Raw genomic sequence first — 13,945 nt, 5'->3', positions numbered from 1 at the left:
GTGACTGCTGCATAACCCTGGTCCCCAATCCTCTGACAGTTCCCTAGCTGCCCTCCACTTGGGTGGGAAACAGAAGAACAAACCTCTGACTTGATGCCATACCCTTGTTATTGAAACCATAAAAGCTCACATGCGAAGTGTTTAGAGCTGACAAAAATGTGTAAATTTAAAAAAATCTGTAAACAATATTCTGACAAATACTTTTTTACTGTTATGTTCATCAGATCTGTACAAAGCAAAGAAAATGCAGTACAAGAGTAACAGAACATCCGTTATGGCAAACACAGTAGCTTTGTCACTGCATAACAAAGTTAAAACACATCAGTGTGGTCGAGAAATTTGCACTGCCACTCCACAACTCAAGATTTTGTAATCTGGCACCTTTCACAAGCACTATAGTCATTCAAGATTAAAATAACCAAAGTAACACCATTGCAAGGACAGCAAGAGATGCACAGGTACTGAAATACGCCCAGAAGTACAGTTTGGAAATCAGAGGCCTGACCGTGCTCTCACCTATATAATATAAATCTGTAATAACAACTCCAATAAAATAAGTGGAGCTATAGCAATGTAAAATCTGTGTGAGAAGGGCCTGGAGAAATTTGATATACGAAGAAGGGCTGATTATTATTTCCATTAGTATGCAACACCACTATGATAGCATAAAATGAGAAACAGAGAAACATGAAAAAGTAACAAGATAAAAGGAAGGCAGAAAAAATAAAACATGTTTATTAATTGAGCTGGGGGGGGCACAATTACATTATGTACATAAGGCCTGCAGCTTTTTATTTATGATGAGATTATTGAACAGCCAGATTCTGCTTTTATTTATGCCAGTGTAAATCTGGAATAATTCCACCATACTCTATATGGTGTTACTTGTAACTTACACCAGTTGTAAGTAAGTGCAGAATCTCTAGAGCAGGGATCGGCAACCTTCAGAAGTGGTGTGCCAAGTCTTCATCTATTCACTTTAATTTAAGGTTTTGTGTGCCGGTAATACATGTTCATGTTTTTTAGAAGGTCTCTCTATAAGTCTATATATTATATAACTAAACTATTGTATTGTAAAATAAACAAAGGTTTTCAAAATGCTTAAGAAGCTTCACTTAAAATTAAATTAAAATGTTGATCTTATGCCACCAGCCCACTGCTGGTCTGGGGTTCTGTTCACCTAGGCCAGCAGTGGGCTGAGTGGGGCCTGCAGCCGGGACCCCGGCTGGCAAGGGTCCGGAAGCCAGAACCCCAGACCGGCAGTAGGCTGTGTGGGGTCGGCGGGCAGGACTCCAGACTGGCAGTGGGCTGAGCGGCTCAGCCCACTGCCACTCAGGAGTTCCATCCGCCGGCTCCTGCCAGCCAGGATTCCGGCTGCCAGACCCGCTCAACCTGCTGCCAGTCTGGGGTCCTGGCCCTGCCCACATACAGTGGGTACCTACCTTCTCCCTGGTTCTGGCCCATTCTCTTCCTCTCTCTGCACTGAGCTGAGGGTGAGAGTACACTGAGCACAGGACGGGAGGTGAAGGGTCTGGCCAGGAGCTAGAATGAGGGAGGGGGCTCAGGGTTGGGGGGGCAGGAGCTCCCATTTGGTGCTCAGGGTGGGGATGTAGGGGTGCAAGAGTCAGGATGTGGGGGGTGCATGGGGTGTGGGGGTGCAAGAGTCAGGGCAGGGGGTGGGGGGCTGGGTATGTGTTGGGGTGCCAGAGTCAGGGCTGGGGTCGTGGGGGGGTGAAGGAGTCAAGCAGAGGGCTGGGTGTGTGCGGGGCATAGGGCTCAGGGCAGAGGGCTGGGGGGGGGTCAGGGCTCAGGGCAGAGGGCTGGGGGTATGTGAGGGGCGCAGGTGTCAGGGTGGGGTGGGGTATGTGTGGGGGTGCCAGAGTCAGGGCTGGGGTCATGGAGGGGGGTGAGGGAGTCAAGCAGAGGGCTGGGTGTTTATGAGGGGGGTACAGGGCTCAGGGCAGGGGCCTGGCGGGGGGTGCGGAGCTCAGGGCACAGGGCTGGGTGTGTGTGACAGGGGGTCAGGGCAGAGGGCTGAGGGGTTGGGGGGGTCAGGGCAGGGGGCTGGAGGGGATATGCCCCTATTCCACAACCATCCCTTCCCCAAGGCCCTGCCCCCGCTTCTTCTCTGCCTCCACCAGGAGCAGCAAGCATGCTGACTCTGCTCATTCCCGACCCCCTCCCTCACAAGGGCCATCAGCTAATCGGCCAGCAGGGAAGGAGGGACAGAGAGGCGGAGGAGGGGCAGGAACCCAGCACACTAGGGGAAGAGCCAGCAGGACCAAGCTTCTGTCCCCTGCCCCAGCAGTAATAGATCTTCATTTTCTCAGTGCAAAAGGACATTAAACCGGCAGCAAGGCCAGCAGAATAATTTCCATAGTCCTGGAGGCACATAAGTTTCTACCATTCTAAACAGTACTTTGCTCCCATGTTGTGAGCTCACAGAAACAGTTTTCAGGCAGGCAAGCAAGGAGGAGCAAAGGTGGTCCAATAGTAAGAACCCTTGGTTTTCTATTGCATTGTATTGCACTACATTCTTCTCATATACACCAACAAATATAAATCACACAGTGTCCTCGACTATCCGCAACTCTTTCCCTAACAAAAGGGCGGGCTAACTAAAGCAAATGGTTATTAACAGATTCACTGAACTATAAAAATTAGTAGATCTCCTAGAGGCAGGGGCGGCTCTAGGTTTTTGGCCGCCCCAAGCAGTCATGCCCGGGAGGCGCCCCCGAGCCGCGGGAGCAGCGGACCTCCCGCGGGCATGACTGCAGAGGGTCCGCTGGTCGCGCGGCTCGGCTGGACCTCCCGCAGCTGCAGGCGGTTCGCAGGTCCGGCGGCTCCGGTTGAGCTGCCGCAGTCATGCCTGCGGGAGGTCCAGCCGAGCCGCCGGACCAGCGAACCGTCCGCAGTCATGCCTGCGGGAGGTCCACGGGGGCCGCCGGCCGAGCGTCCCCTCCGCAGTCATGCCTGCGGCAGGTCCGCTGCTCCCGGGGCTCCAGTGGACCTCCCGCAGGCATGACTGCGGCAGGTCCGCCGGCCCAGCCTGCCGCCCCCCCGGGAAAGGGCCGCCCCAGGCGGGTGCTTGCCCCGCTGGGCTCTGGAGCCGGCCCTGCCTAGAGGCAACATTTCCTGTCATTAATGGTGTTGTCAGTAATATTAACAGCATTAGGTATCAAAACCTTTTTTATTATTACTGTTAAAGAAGCCCATTCACCAATTTAAAATCTAACAGTGACAGTTTCCAGGATTGTTGACAGACTTCCCCAGAGTTGCATTAAAATTGAACAGTTCTTGTTATGCTTTATCAGCTTCCTTATTTATATTTGTCTGTCTATTGCCAGTGAGACTTTGAGGTCTTATTTTTCACATGAGCAATTCTTCACTGAAGAAAAAAAGCCTGAAAAATATTGCATAGGTGTCTTTTTTTGGATCATTTCTAAGGTTTGTTTGACAAGCTACTTCAAAGTAGAAAATAAAGGACTGAATAACTAAACTTGTCAGTGGATAAAGATATTGAGCAACAATCTAAGCAAATCATGTTAACCATAAAGTTATAGTGTCAGAGTTAAATATACATTATGCACCAAACATTCACAGTTTTCTTGAAAAGAAAACAGTCAGCTATTATCGAATGATTGCATTTTTTTATAGCACTGTATTTTAAAACCAATCTTACAGGTTAATGGGGTTATTTATTAGAGCTGCAATTCAATTACATTATATAAAGATACCGCCTAATAGTAAGCAATTATGAAATGTATAATATTTAGGCTGATCACTTACCAGATATTTAATAGACCAATAGGCAGTAATGTGGTTTAAAGTGAAACCAAGGAATACATATTTTGCTTTGGACATCAGTGATTTGGAACAGTTTTGCTGTTTTCCAGACATTAATTGATTTGGAAATGACTCAATGAAGCAACATTCAGCATGATTAAATAAAACATGTTTTGCTACTTGCAAATGTTCCTAGTTAATTAACTACTTCTAGGAGTTGATAAGTTTGTTCACTGAGTGAAAGTTAAATGTATATATGCACATTTTACTGGGTTATTAGAGCACACAAATCCCCAGTTTTTAATTCAGTTCCATTTTAGTATGTTTTAAAGGTTTGCGTTCCCAACATCATAAACGGGACTCTGAAAAGCTATATTATACTATAACTTTTTAAATATATATAGATTATATTTAAAATTACCCCGTGTAGTTTGCCTCTATTAAAATACCAAATATCATTATTGCTCAAAGCCTATTGAGGATTACAATAAATAAACCCAAGTAACGTCAATAACAACGATCCATGACTTCAGGATTTTGAAGGAGGCTTTAAAGGGCCCATTCAACTACCTGTAAAATTACTTTCCTTTCCTTTTTATTGCTCAAACACAACATAAGCAAAGTCACACAAATTGCAAAATGCTGTGAACACTGGTCCTGAAGCAGGGGTGCTACATAGGATGCCCCCAAAACTTCCATAATGCACAATTGCAGAGCAGCTTAAGAGAAGATAAGAGACTTTATTAGGTATATGCTGTGTCTTATTTTCTACTCTGCACAGTTCCTTACCCTGGACCCGATCCCTCGCCTAAATATCTATGTAGGATTGTAATAACTCTCATGTGCACTCCCAATGTGGGAGGGTAATATGACCTGGATGGCCTATGTGCCATTAAAAAGGCAGTTCTGTGAATCTGGGTTCTGCTCATTTGAGACACCCATCCGAAACAACCAAATTTCTCCAAAAGGCACACACAGGAAGTTGTAAACCATTGTAAAAAAAACCTGACACCTAATCACCTAAGACAATTAGTGTATGTGTTAATATAACTCCTCACTTAAAGTCGTCCCATTTAATGTTGTTTTGTTGTTACGTTGCTGATCAATTAGGGAACATGCTCATTTAAAGTTGTGCAATGCTCCCTCTAACGTCGTTTGGCAGCCGCTTGCTTTGTCCACTGCTTGCAGGAAGAGCAGCCCGTTGCAGCTAGCTGGTGGGGGCTTGGAACCAGGGTGGACCGGCAGCCCCCCTATCAGCTCCCCGCTTCCTTAAGTTCCCTGGGCAGCAGCTGCCCAGCAGGCTAGCAATTGCAGCTGTCCCTCCTCCCACTGCCATGTGCTGCTCCGGCCCTCTGCCTTAAAGCTACTCCCTGAGACTCCTGCTTGCTGTGCAGGGGGGAGGGAAGGGGGCTAATGTAAGGGTATCCATGTCCCCCGTGCTCCTGTACCCTGCTTACCCCATCTTCCATAGGGCAGGGGCTCAAGATGGAGGGGGCCTGAAGCAGCTGTGGTCTCAGAATGCTAATCTAATTAACAAGGCAGTGTACTTAAAAGGGAAATGTGCATATGTCCCTGCATCCCTGCTGCCTTGTAGACTGTGAGAGTTAACCCTTGAGGGCTCAGACAATTGCTAGTTCATCATTTAGCAGTAAGGGAAATATCCCACCCTCTGATTCCTCCACCTCAACCAAGCTTCACAATCATCATCACTGTGTACCAGTATTAAATTGTTTGTTTAAAACTTATACTGTGTGTGTGTGTAGTCTTTTGTCTGGTGAAAAGAAATTCCCTGGAACCTAACCCCCTCATTTACATTAATTCTTATGGGGAAATTGGATTCGCTTAACATCATTTTGCTTAAAGTCGCATTTTTCAGGAACATAACTACAACGTTAAGTGAGGAGTTACTGTATATGAAATAATGGCTAGATGCTACAGACATTAGTGTCTGGGAAATGATGACTTTCTAACTTATGAAGAGGAGGATTCATTCATTCCAGGATTGGTCTTTTGTATGTTCTTCCAATGCCTCACACCTTACCATGCTCTTGCCTCCTGTCACTTGCAAACCTCTACCTGGAATTCTCTCCTTGATTCAGTGTGCCATGCCTCCTTGTTGTCTTCCAAGTTACTCCTAAAAGCTCACTTCCTTTTCTGGCCTTTACCACTAACCATCCTCTAAGAACCCATCCATCCATGATCTCAGCCCATTGCTGAACCTCACCACCCATCCCTCATGTGAGAGTTAAGGAGCTGGGAAAAGGTAGTTGGCTCCTTATTGTATTAGATGTTAGGAGCCCCGACCCTCTTCCACAGCTTCTTTAAGGGATGCCTTCCCTTAAGTCCACTTCCAGCTTCAGTATGTCAGGGAACTGAACCCCTTACAGAAAGAGTACCAGCACTGGATACCTGATACATGCTAAGTTGTGACAACTTGAAAGCTACTTACTGACCTACTAAGTCAAGTCTTGGAGCTGCTGGGGGAAAGGAGAAAAAAAAAACACTCTGTCTTAATTAATCTGGCAGAGAGAGAAAGATTTCTTACCAGTCCCAAAGTGACTGATTCCAGAGCAGGTCCTACATTAATCCCAGGAGTGGGGGTGGGGGGTGAAAGCTGCTGATCCAGGACTGAAAGAGGGCTCCATCAGGCAAGACAGGGCATATATATCCTCCCTCAGTCTGCTGGGAACCAGTGAGTCACCTGAGCCCTTCACCTGACCAGCCCCCAGCTCAGGTCATGTCCACCCCTCCCAACTCTTGCAGGAGGAGAATCCTTAAAGGATCCATGACCCCTTTCTTCCCAGACAGGGAAAGCTCATACCCACTCACACCTTTGAGGTTGCAGGTACTGCATCCTCACACCAGATTTACACCAGTGCAGTTCATGTGACTTCAGTAGCATTACATCAGTTTTACTAGAGTGTCAGATGCACAATCAGCCCTATAATGTTTACATAAATGTGGAAATATAGTGTACAAAAGAGTACTGTGCTTATAAAGGTTTTGTTTGTTTGTTTACAACTTGGCATTTCACAACCTAAATTTTTTTTTTAAAGTAAGTAATACAATAAAAAACAGGCATTACATTTATCTTAAAAGAATGTATGGTAACAAATACAATGCACTTATAAGAGCACTGATTTTCCTTGGTGAAATAATTTGAAATGCACAGTATAAATTTGCCATTGGAAATGTATGTGTACAACTCTGCATCTTAGAAAATTGCATATAGTCCAAATGCCTTCCATTATCAAAGCTTCAGTATCACATTTGCAGTTTCCATAGCATACTAAACTACTGAACAATGTCAATTTAGGATCAAATGGCAAGTATATTGCTATTACAGTAAGAATTGTTACCCTTATTCATATGGGCACTAAAAGGTATTGGATACTGTGATGTGGTTAACACATCCCACACTAATACAGAGGGCATGGGAAGGGCTGGAGCAATACTGGGCCAGGGAAGTTCCACCTCTCAGGCACTGCCGAAGATGCCTGGGGAAAGGACTAATATAGAGAGAGCTTCAGCAACCCAGGCAAGGTGGGAAAGGGAGGAGAGAAGCCATTTCCTGGGGGAGGGCTGCCCTGCAACAGTAGGAGAAGCAGCTCTTACTGAAGAGGTCCAACTGAGGCTCTTCCCCCCGCCCCCCCCCCACACAAGCCTTTTAGACATTACTCAAGAGGTAGAGAGAACCACGTGCAAGGGCACCAGAGGGTCGCCTGCATCAGCCCCAAGACTTTGCAGTTTGAAGCAAAGGACTGTAACCCAACAACAACCAAGCCACAAACTGAGGGAGCAGGTATGGTAAGAAGTGGATCAGGGGAATGTGCGCAGGAGGTGGGACATACTATCAGACTCGCTGGGCCCTGGGCCACGACCTGGTAGAGCAGAAGGACCCAGGTCCCCCTACCCATCCCAGATTCCCCTTTGCCTAGCCCTGAGGATGGGCAAGATGGAGGGTTACAAGCAAGAAAGCAGACCCAGCTGAATCCCACCCAGCAAAAAAACAATTGTACCAAATTATTGCTTTTTAGTATAAGTAGAAGGAACAAACAAACAATCTAAAAAAGGTACTACGTGCTTCAGAATATGTAAGTATTCTTAGGTGTAACAGAAGATTGTATACATCTATTTTTCAGTTTCAATCTTATACCTTAACATTCTTATGTAGACAGATCATTAAGTTAATTTTGCATAAATACTATGAAATAAAAAGCAAATAATTCAGTTTATAGTTTTGTTTTGAATGATGAAAATATGATAATGCTATCTACTGAAAAAATACTAATATTGCATTGGTTAGTTATTTCTGTGGGTGTTCAAAATGCAAGGAAAAAAGGCATAATATTTCTTTGAGTCTCCAGGCTCCACTCACAGAAATTCCTGCTAGAATTGCAGCTGTTACCCCTACTATGTAGATACAATTACTACTGCAATTTTCCTCAGACCAGTCTTTCAGAGCTTCTGTGGACGTGACCCCAAGAAAGTTAACACATGGAGAAGGAAAAATAACCAACTGTTAAAATCCATTCTCGTAGAGCCTTTAACAACATTCACATTATATACAATAGAAATATTAGTAGTATGGGATATGGGAGCAATATGAATCCATAGAATATTAGCAGTAATAGATCTTCATTTTCTCAGTGCAAAAGGACATTAAACTGGCAGCTATACCAGCAGAAGAATTTGCATAGTCCTGGAGGCACATAAGCTTCTACCATTCTAAACAGTACTTTGCTCCCATGTTGTGAGCTCACAGAAACAGTTTTCAGGCAGGCAAGCAATGAGGAGCAAAGGTGGTCTAATAGTAAGAACCCTTAGTTTTGTATTGCATTGTATTGCACTACATTCTTCTCATATACACCAACAAATATAAATCACACCGTGTCCTCAACTATCCACAACTCTTTGCCTAACAAATCTGCAAAACCAAAAGCTGAAAACAACTTCTTAGCTACCACAAGTGACACACACTGTATATACCTAGTATAACTCTTATTACTTACTGCTCAAGTGTGCATTTCTAAGTGCTATGTTCTGTTGCATAAATTTAATACAGACATTAAATAGTCAACAGCTAGGTAATCCTATGGCTCAGCCAGGAGAGATTTTGAACAATAAAGTGAAGGCAGACTATTTTTTTCTTTTACAAAATTTCATGAGCATTAGCAAGCAGTACCATTGGTTCCGACAGATGCATAAGGTAATACAACAAACCACATGGAAGAGGAAAACAAAGCAATCTTTAGAAATCACTTTCATTGTTCCACTGAATTCAGGAATGGGCATCTCAGAAGATAACAATGCTATTACTCCTATCAAATTGCACAGGAAGCACAACTGGATTCCTTCCCTAACCATCACAGAATGATTCAGAACATTCATTAAAATTGTTAAAGGGAGAAAAGGGCTTCAATGGTTTTCAAATGCCATTCAGTTCTGTTTTTAAATACAGCTCAATGTGCTCTAGAAGCCAAGGTTTTTAAGACTGACTAGTAATTTTGGGTGCTCAACACTTTGAAAATCAGGCCACAGTAAGGTGTGTCAGCCTGAGAAGTCAGAAGCTGAAGCAATCAAAATAACCATTCACTTTTGAAAATCTTGGCCAAGGTGTTTAGAAAGTGCATATAACTCTGAGCCAGATAAAATTTTCAAGTGCCCAAGGAACCTAGGTTCCATTTTCAAAGTCAGTGACACGTGGTTCCTAAGTCACTCAGGCATCTTGGAAATTTTACCTCTCATCATACTTCCTCTTTGCTTATTGCAGTTTTAAAGTATATGATGAAACAAGTATTATATTTCAAAGTTGTTATTTTTTGAAACTGACCTATACAATGTAACCCAAATAATTACCATACTTGAGATTAAAAAGAATAGCAAGCACAACGACATCTATCCAGTTGAAGACCCACTTACTGTTTTTGTATTGTCAATTAAACCCTCAATTATTTTGCTTGAGGGAAAGAAGTTGATGATAACTTAAAAGAATTTTGAACTATTGTACTATATATTACTGTATATACTTGATCATAAGCCAGTTTGTTTATAAGCTGACCCCCCCAAGATGGATAAGTAAAAATGGAAAATTTTTATGACCCATTCATAAGCTGACCCTATAATTCAGGGGTCAGCAAACTTTGGCTCCCAGGCCATCAGGATAAGCTGGTGGGCCAAGATAGTTTGTTTACCTCAAGTGTCTGCAGGCACGGAGATAAACCTAAGTAAACAAAGTGTCCCAGTGCGCCAGCTGCTTACCTTGACGGGCCGGGACAGCAACTGGTGGGGAAATGTTTTTTGGGGGGAGAAGCTGGGGGTCGGGGAGTAACACTTCTGACCACCCACCACATGACCCCACCCCTAGCCCGGGACCCCCACACGCTCCCTATCCTATCCCTTCCCACCTTATCTAGGGAGGGCCAGGGGACGATGTCTCTGGCCTGGCTGGAACTGCTCCAGCAGGCTGGGCAGCGCGGCCACTGCCTACTCCAGTGGGCCAGACCGGGCAGCACGGCATGTTCCAGTGGGCTGGGCCGGGCAGCACGGCCGCAGCGTGCTCCGGCGGGCCAAGCTGCGCGGCTGCAGCCTGCTCCGGGGGGAGGGGCCAAGTGGCGCGACTGCCACCTGCCAGCCCCGGAGCTGCAGCTGCTTTGGAGGCTGGGGGCAGAGCAGCATGGCCAGAAGCCGAGAGACTCTGGCCCTGCCTCTTCCCTTCTAGCTCTGCTGGCTGTGCTGCCTCTCCTTGCTCCCTCTGTTGGTGGAGAGGGGCTGTATCCCACCTCTCCCTCTCTATATCCATTCATAAGCCGACCCCTTTCTCTGGTGCTTCCCTTTTTTTATTAAAAACATTCAGCTTATGAACGAGTATATACAGTATATGAAGCATTTGATAATGAAAAAAATCAGTACTAATACAATAAATCGAAGATACTGGGCATTTAGGATTGCTACATTTAACTCTTTAATCTAGCAGAACAAACTAGCAGGTTATTTATTTGTAAATTTGATTAACCAACATGGAACAAATTAGCAAATAGCTGTAGATTAGCAAAAATGAAAACACACTGATAAAAACAATTTATGTATATATGTTGCTATTGCATATGTGGCAAGGACTGACGAAGTATTTTTCCCTCACGAAAAAATAAAACTCAGTTACTCGGTACATTATTTGGATATTAGCAACTGAACAGGTGTACTTACTCTGTGATGAATCCTAAACGATTATGGTATAGATACTCTTTTTAATACCAATCCCATTATCACATGGACTATTTAGCACCAAGAAACAAGTTATCAAGATACATAATTTAAGGAAACAATGGAATAAATAGGAATTTTTTATTACTTTTATTCTGATGTTTTAAAACTACACATGGAAGACATTATTAATGATATTCCCAGAGCCTAATATTTTAACCCTGCTACTGTGGTCATAATTGCAAAGTGAGTATATTCCACCAGTGTTGATTTCTTAACAGTGATCACTACAGATCCGAGAGTAAAGCAGATAATAGCCCAGGTAATTATCTTTTAGAAAAAAGCAGCACACTCACCATTTCGGCTTTCTTCATCTATAGGAACTATTGTGGCTGGAGGACCTGCCCTGGCCAACTTGCAGTCTATAAACATGAAAACAGAAGTTATTTCTAACTCCACAGTAAGGTCTCTATATTGTATTCTATAAAACAATCAGGCTGAGATAGTGGTCATTGAAGCAAGATAAGGCCAAGATAATTGTTAGCTAATGACTGGTATAAAGGACCCAAACTCAAGGTTTTTATTTAATCTTTATTCAAATTCTAATTGAAGTAAATGGGAGTTTTCCTGAGAAAGTACTGAATTAGAACCTCAGGATCTGGCCCATCATGCAAATGAAAATTTCACAACCTGCTCTCATAATGAATTGTTGTACTAGTTTCTATTTGTTATGACACTTGTACTTTTAATGTCATGAATACACACACCAAGTCTTTGCCACATCACAACACAATACAATTCACTTGTACACCATAAAATTATATTCCAGTTCCTCTAAATATACCAGTAGGGACCACTGTGAAGCAGAAGTCCTTCAGGACAAAAATAATGTAATGGTAATTTAACCCAGAGAACATGAAGGAATGATTAAAAGGGATACATTGTAATTAAGTTTCACAACTGAAACAAATATGATTGGAATTTAGTTGCAACAAAAGGATCTAATTAAAGAGACTGAACAGAATTTTAATAATGTTCTAAAGAGAATAAAAACGAAAAAAACAGACAAGCAATGTTCAGGAAGTTACATTTTGCCATCTTACCCTCATATTGCCAGTCTGGAGTCAAAAGTTTAGAGTCATCAATGGAAGCAGAGCAGAATAATGAAAGAAAATAAGTAAGATTTTGTTGTAGTTGTTTAAAGACAGATTTTAAGACATACAAAGCAGTACGCTGAGAGCTACTAAATACAAATGTGTAGTCTATTAAATTAACAGATAAGGGCATGTATACAAAATTTGATGTGTGTATTAGAAGCAGCTGAGCTATATAGACTAAACAGGAGAAAAATCTTGTTTACTCCTTTAAACCATACATTGGAGAAATGCTGTTAGTTTACAATACTAAGCACTTTTCACCTTCAAAGAGTCTCACAATACCGCTGAAATGGGTAGGTGAATTGGTAAATCTTACTGTTCCCATTTCACAGATTTTTAAAGATATTTAGGTATAACTCTGCTAAACATTGCAAGGTCTAAATGACTTAAATGGCTAAGGGCTTGGCTATATGGAGAGTCAGTGTGCAGCAAGGGGTGTGTAAATCTACACTGCTCTACCCTGCCATACACTAAGTGGTCATGTGGACACTGCTGTCATGCACTAAAAGTTCTGTAGTGTGCAGCAGGCTGGTGCACTGTAGGTTCACACCCCAGCTTGCTGCACACTAAATCTCCATATAGACATGCCTTTAATGGCTTTTCAAAAGTAATTTAGTCTCCTAGGAACCTAAGACTAATTGAAAGTCAATGGGACTTAGGTGCCTAAATCCATAAGCTACTTTTGAAAATGGGATTTACCTGTCTAAGTCACTAAGGCCTTGCCACACTGAGCAAAGCAATACCTTTAAATATCTGAGAGAGACAAGCTTTCGAGCTCCACAGAGGTCTTCTTCAGGAAAGCTCAAAATTGTCTCTTTCACCAACAGAAGTTGGTCAAATAAAAAAAACCTCGCCTACATTGTTTCTCATATATCCTGGGACCAACATGGCTACCACAACACATTTAAAAATCTGGGGCTAAGCAACTTGCCCCAGGCCATAGAGAGGACTCTTTAAGGCTGCATCTATATATAGGAAAATTAGGACCTGTATTCCTCCACTGGTGATAGCAGAGGTGGAGTCCAGAGAGCACACAGAACTCAGATGTTTCTAACCATCATGTGGTCTAATCCTAGTCAGAGTCAGTGACAGAAAACACAGTGATATAAATGCCTTTTTCCAATTTACAGTAGGGATTTTACTTTTGCTACCCCCAATGCAACTACTCGGTGACTCATTACAGGTTCTCATAGACTCAGACTTTAAGGTCAGAAGGGATTACCACAATCATCTAGTCTGACCTCCTGCATATCGCAGGCCACGGAACTTCACCCACCCACTACTGAAATAGACCCCTAACCTCTGGCTAAGTTACTGAAGTCCTCAAATCATTGTTTAAAGATGTCAAGTTATAGAGAATTAATCATTTACACTAGTTTAAATCTGCCAGTGACCTGCGACCCATATTGCCAAGGAAGATGGAAAACTCCTCCAGGTCTCTGCCAATTTGACCCGGGGGAAAATTCCTTTCTGACCCCAAATATGGCAATCTGTTAGACCTTGAGAATGTGGGCAAGACCCACCAGGCAGATACTACAGAGAATTCTTTCCCAGGTAACTCAGAGCCTGCCCCATCTAGTGTTCTGTCTCCACCCACTGGGGATTTTTGCTACTGGCAGCTGCTGATGGGCCATGTTCCATTGTAGGCAGTCTCATAACTCCAGCCCCTCCATAAACTTATCAAGCTCAGTCTTGAAGACAGTTAGGTGTTTTGCCCCCTCTGTTCCCCTTGGAAAGCTGGTCCAGAACTCCACTACTCTGATGGTTAGAAACCTTTGCCTAATTTCAAGCCTAAACTT

At 43.4% G+C, this 13,945-nt stretch overlaps 1 protein-coding gene across 12 annotated transcripts in view; it reads right to left on the bottom strand.

The window, feature by feature from the left end:
- PCDH15 (protocadherin related 15) overlaps positions 1-13,945 on the bottom strand; it is a 771,473-nt gene that overhangs the window by 571,392 nt on the left and 186,136 nt on the right. For all 12 annotated transcript variants that reach the window (XM_045024749.1, XM_045024750.1, XM_045024752.1 and 9 more), the window contains one exon: positions 11,346-11,411. In XM_045024749.1, coding sequence (XP_044880684.1) covers positions 11,346-11,411 — 66 coding nt within the window. The remainder of the gene's footprint in view (positions 1-11,345; positions 11,412-13,945) is intronic.

This window comes from Mauremys mutica, chromosome 7 (genome assembly GCF_020497125.1).
Source record: "Mauremys mutica isolate MM-2020 ecotype Southern chromosome 7, ASM2049712v1, whole genome shotgun sequence".
NCBI lineage: Eukaryota > Metazoa > Chordata > Testudines > Geoemydidae > Mauremys > Mauremys mutica.
This window is presented reverse-complemented; position numbering and strand designations above follow the sequence as displayed.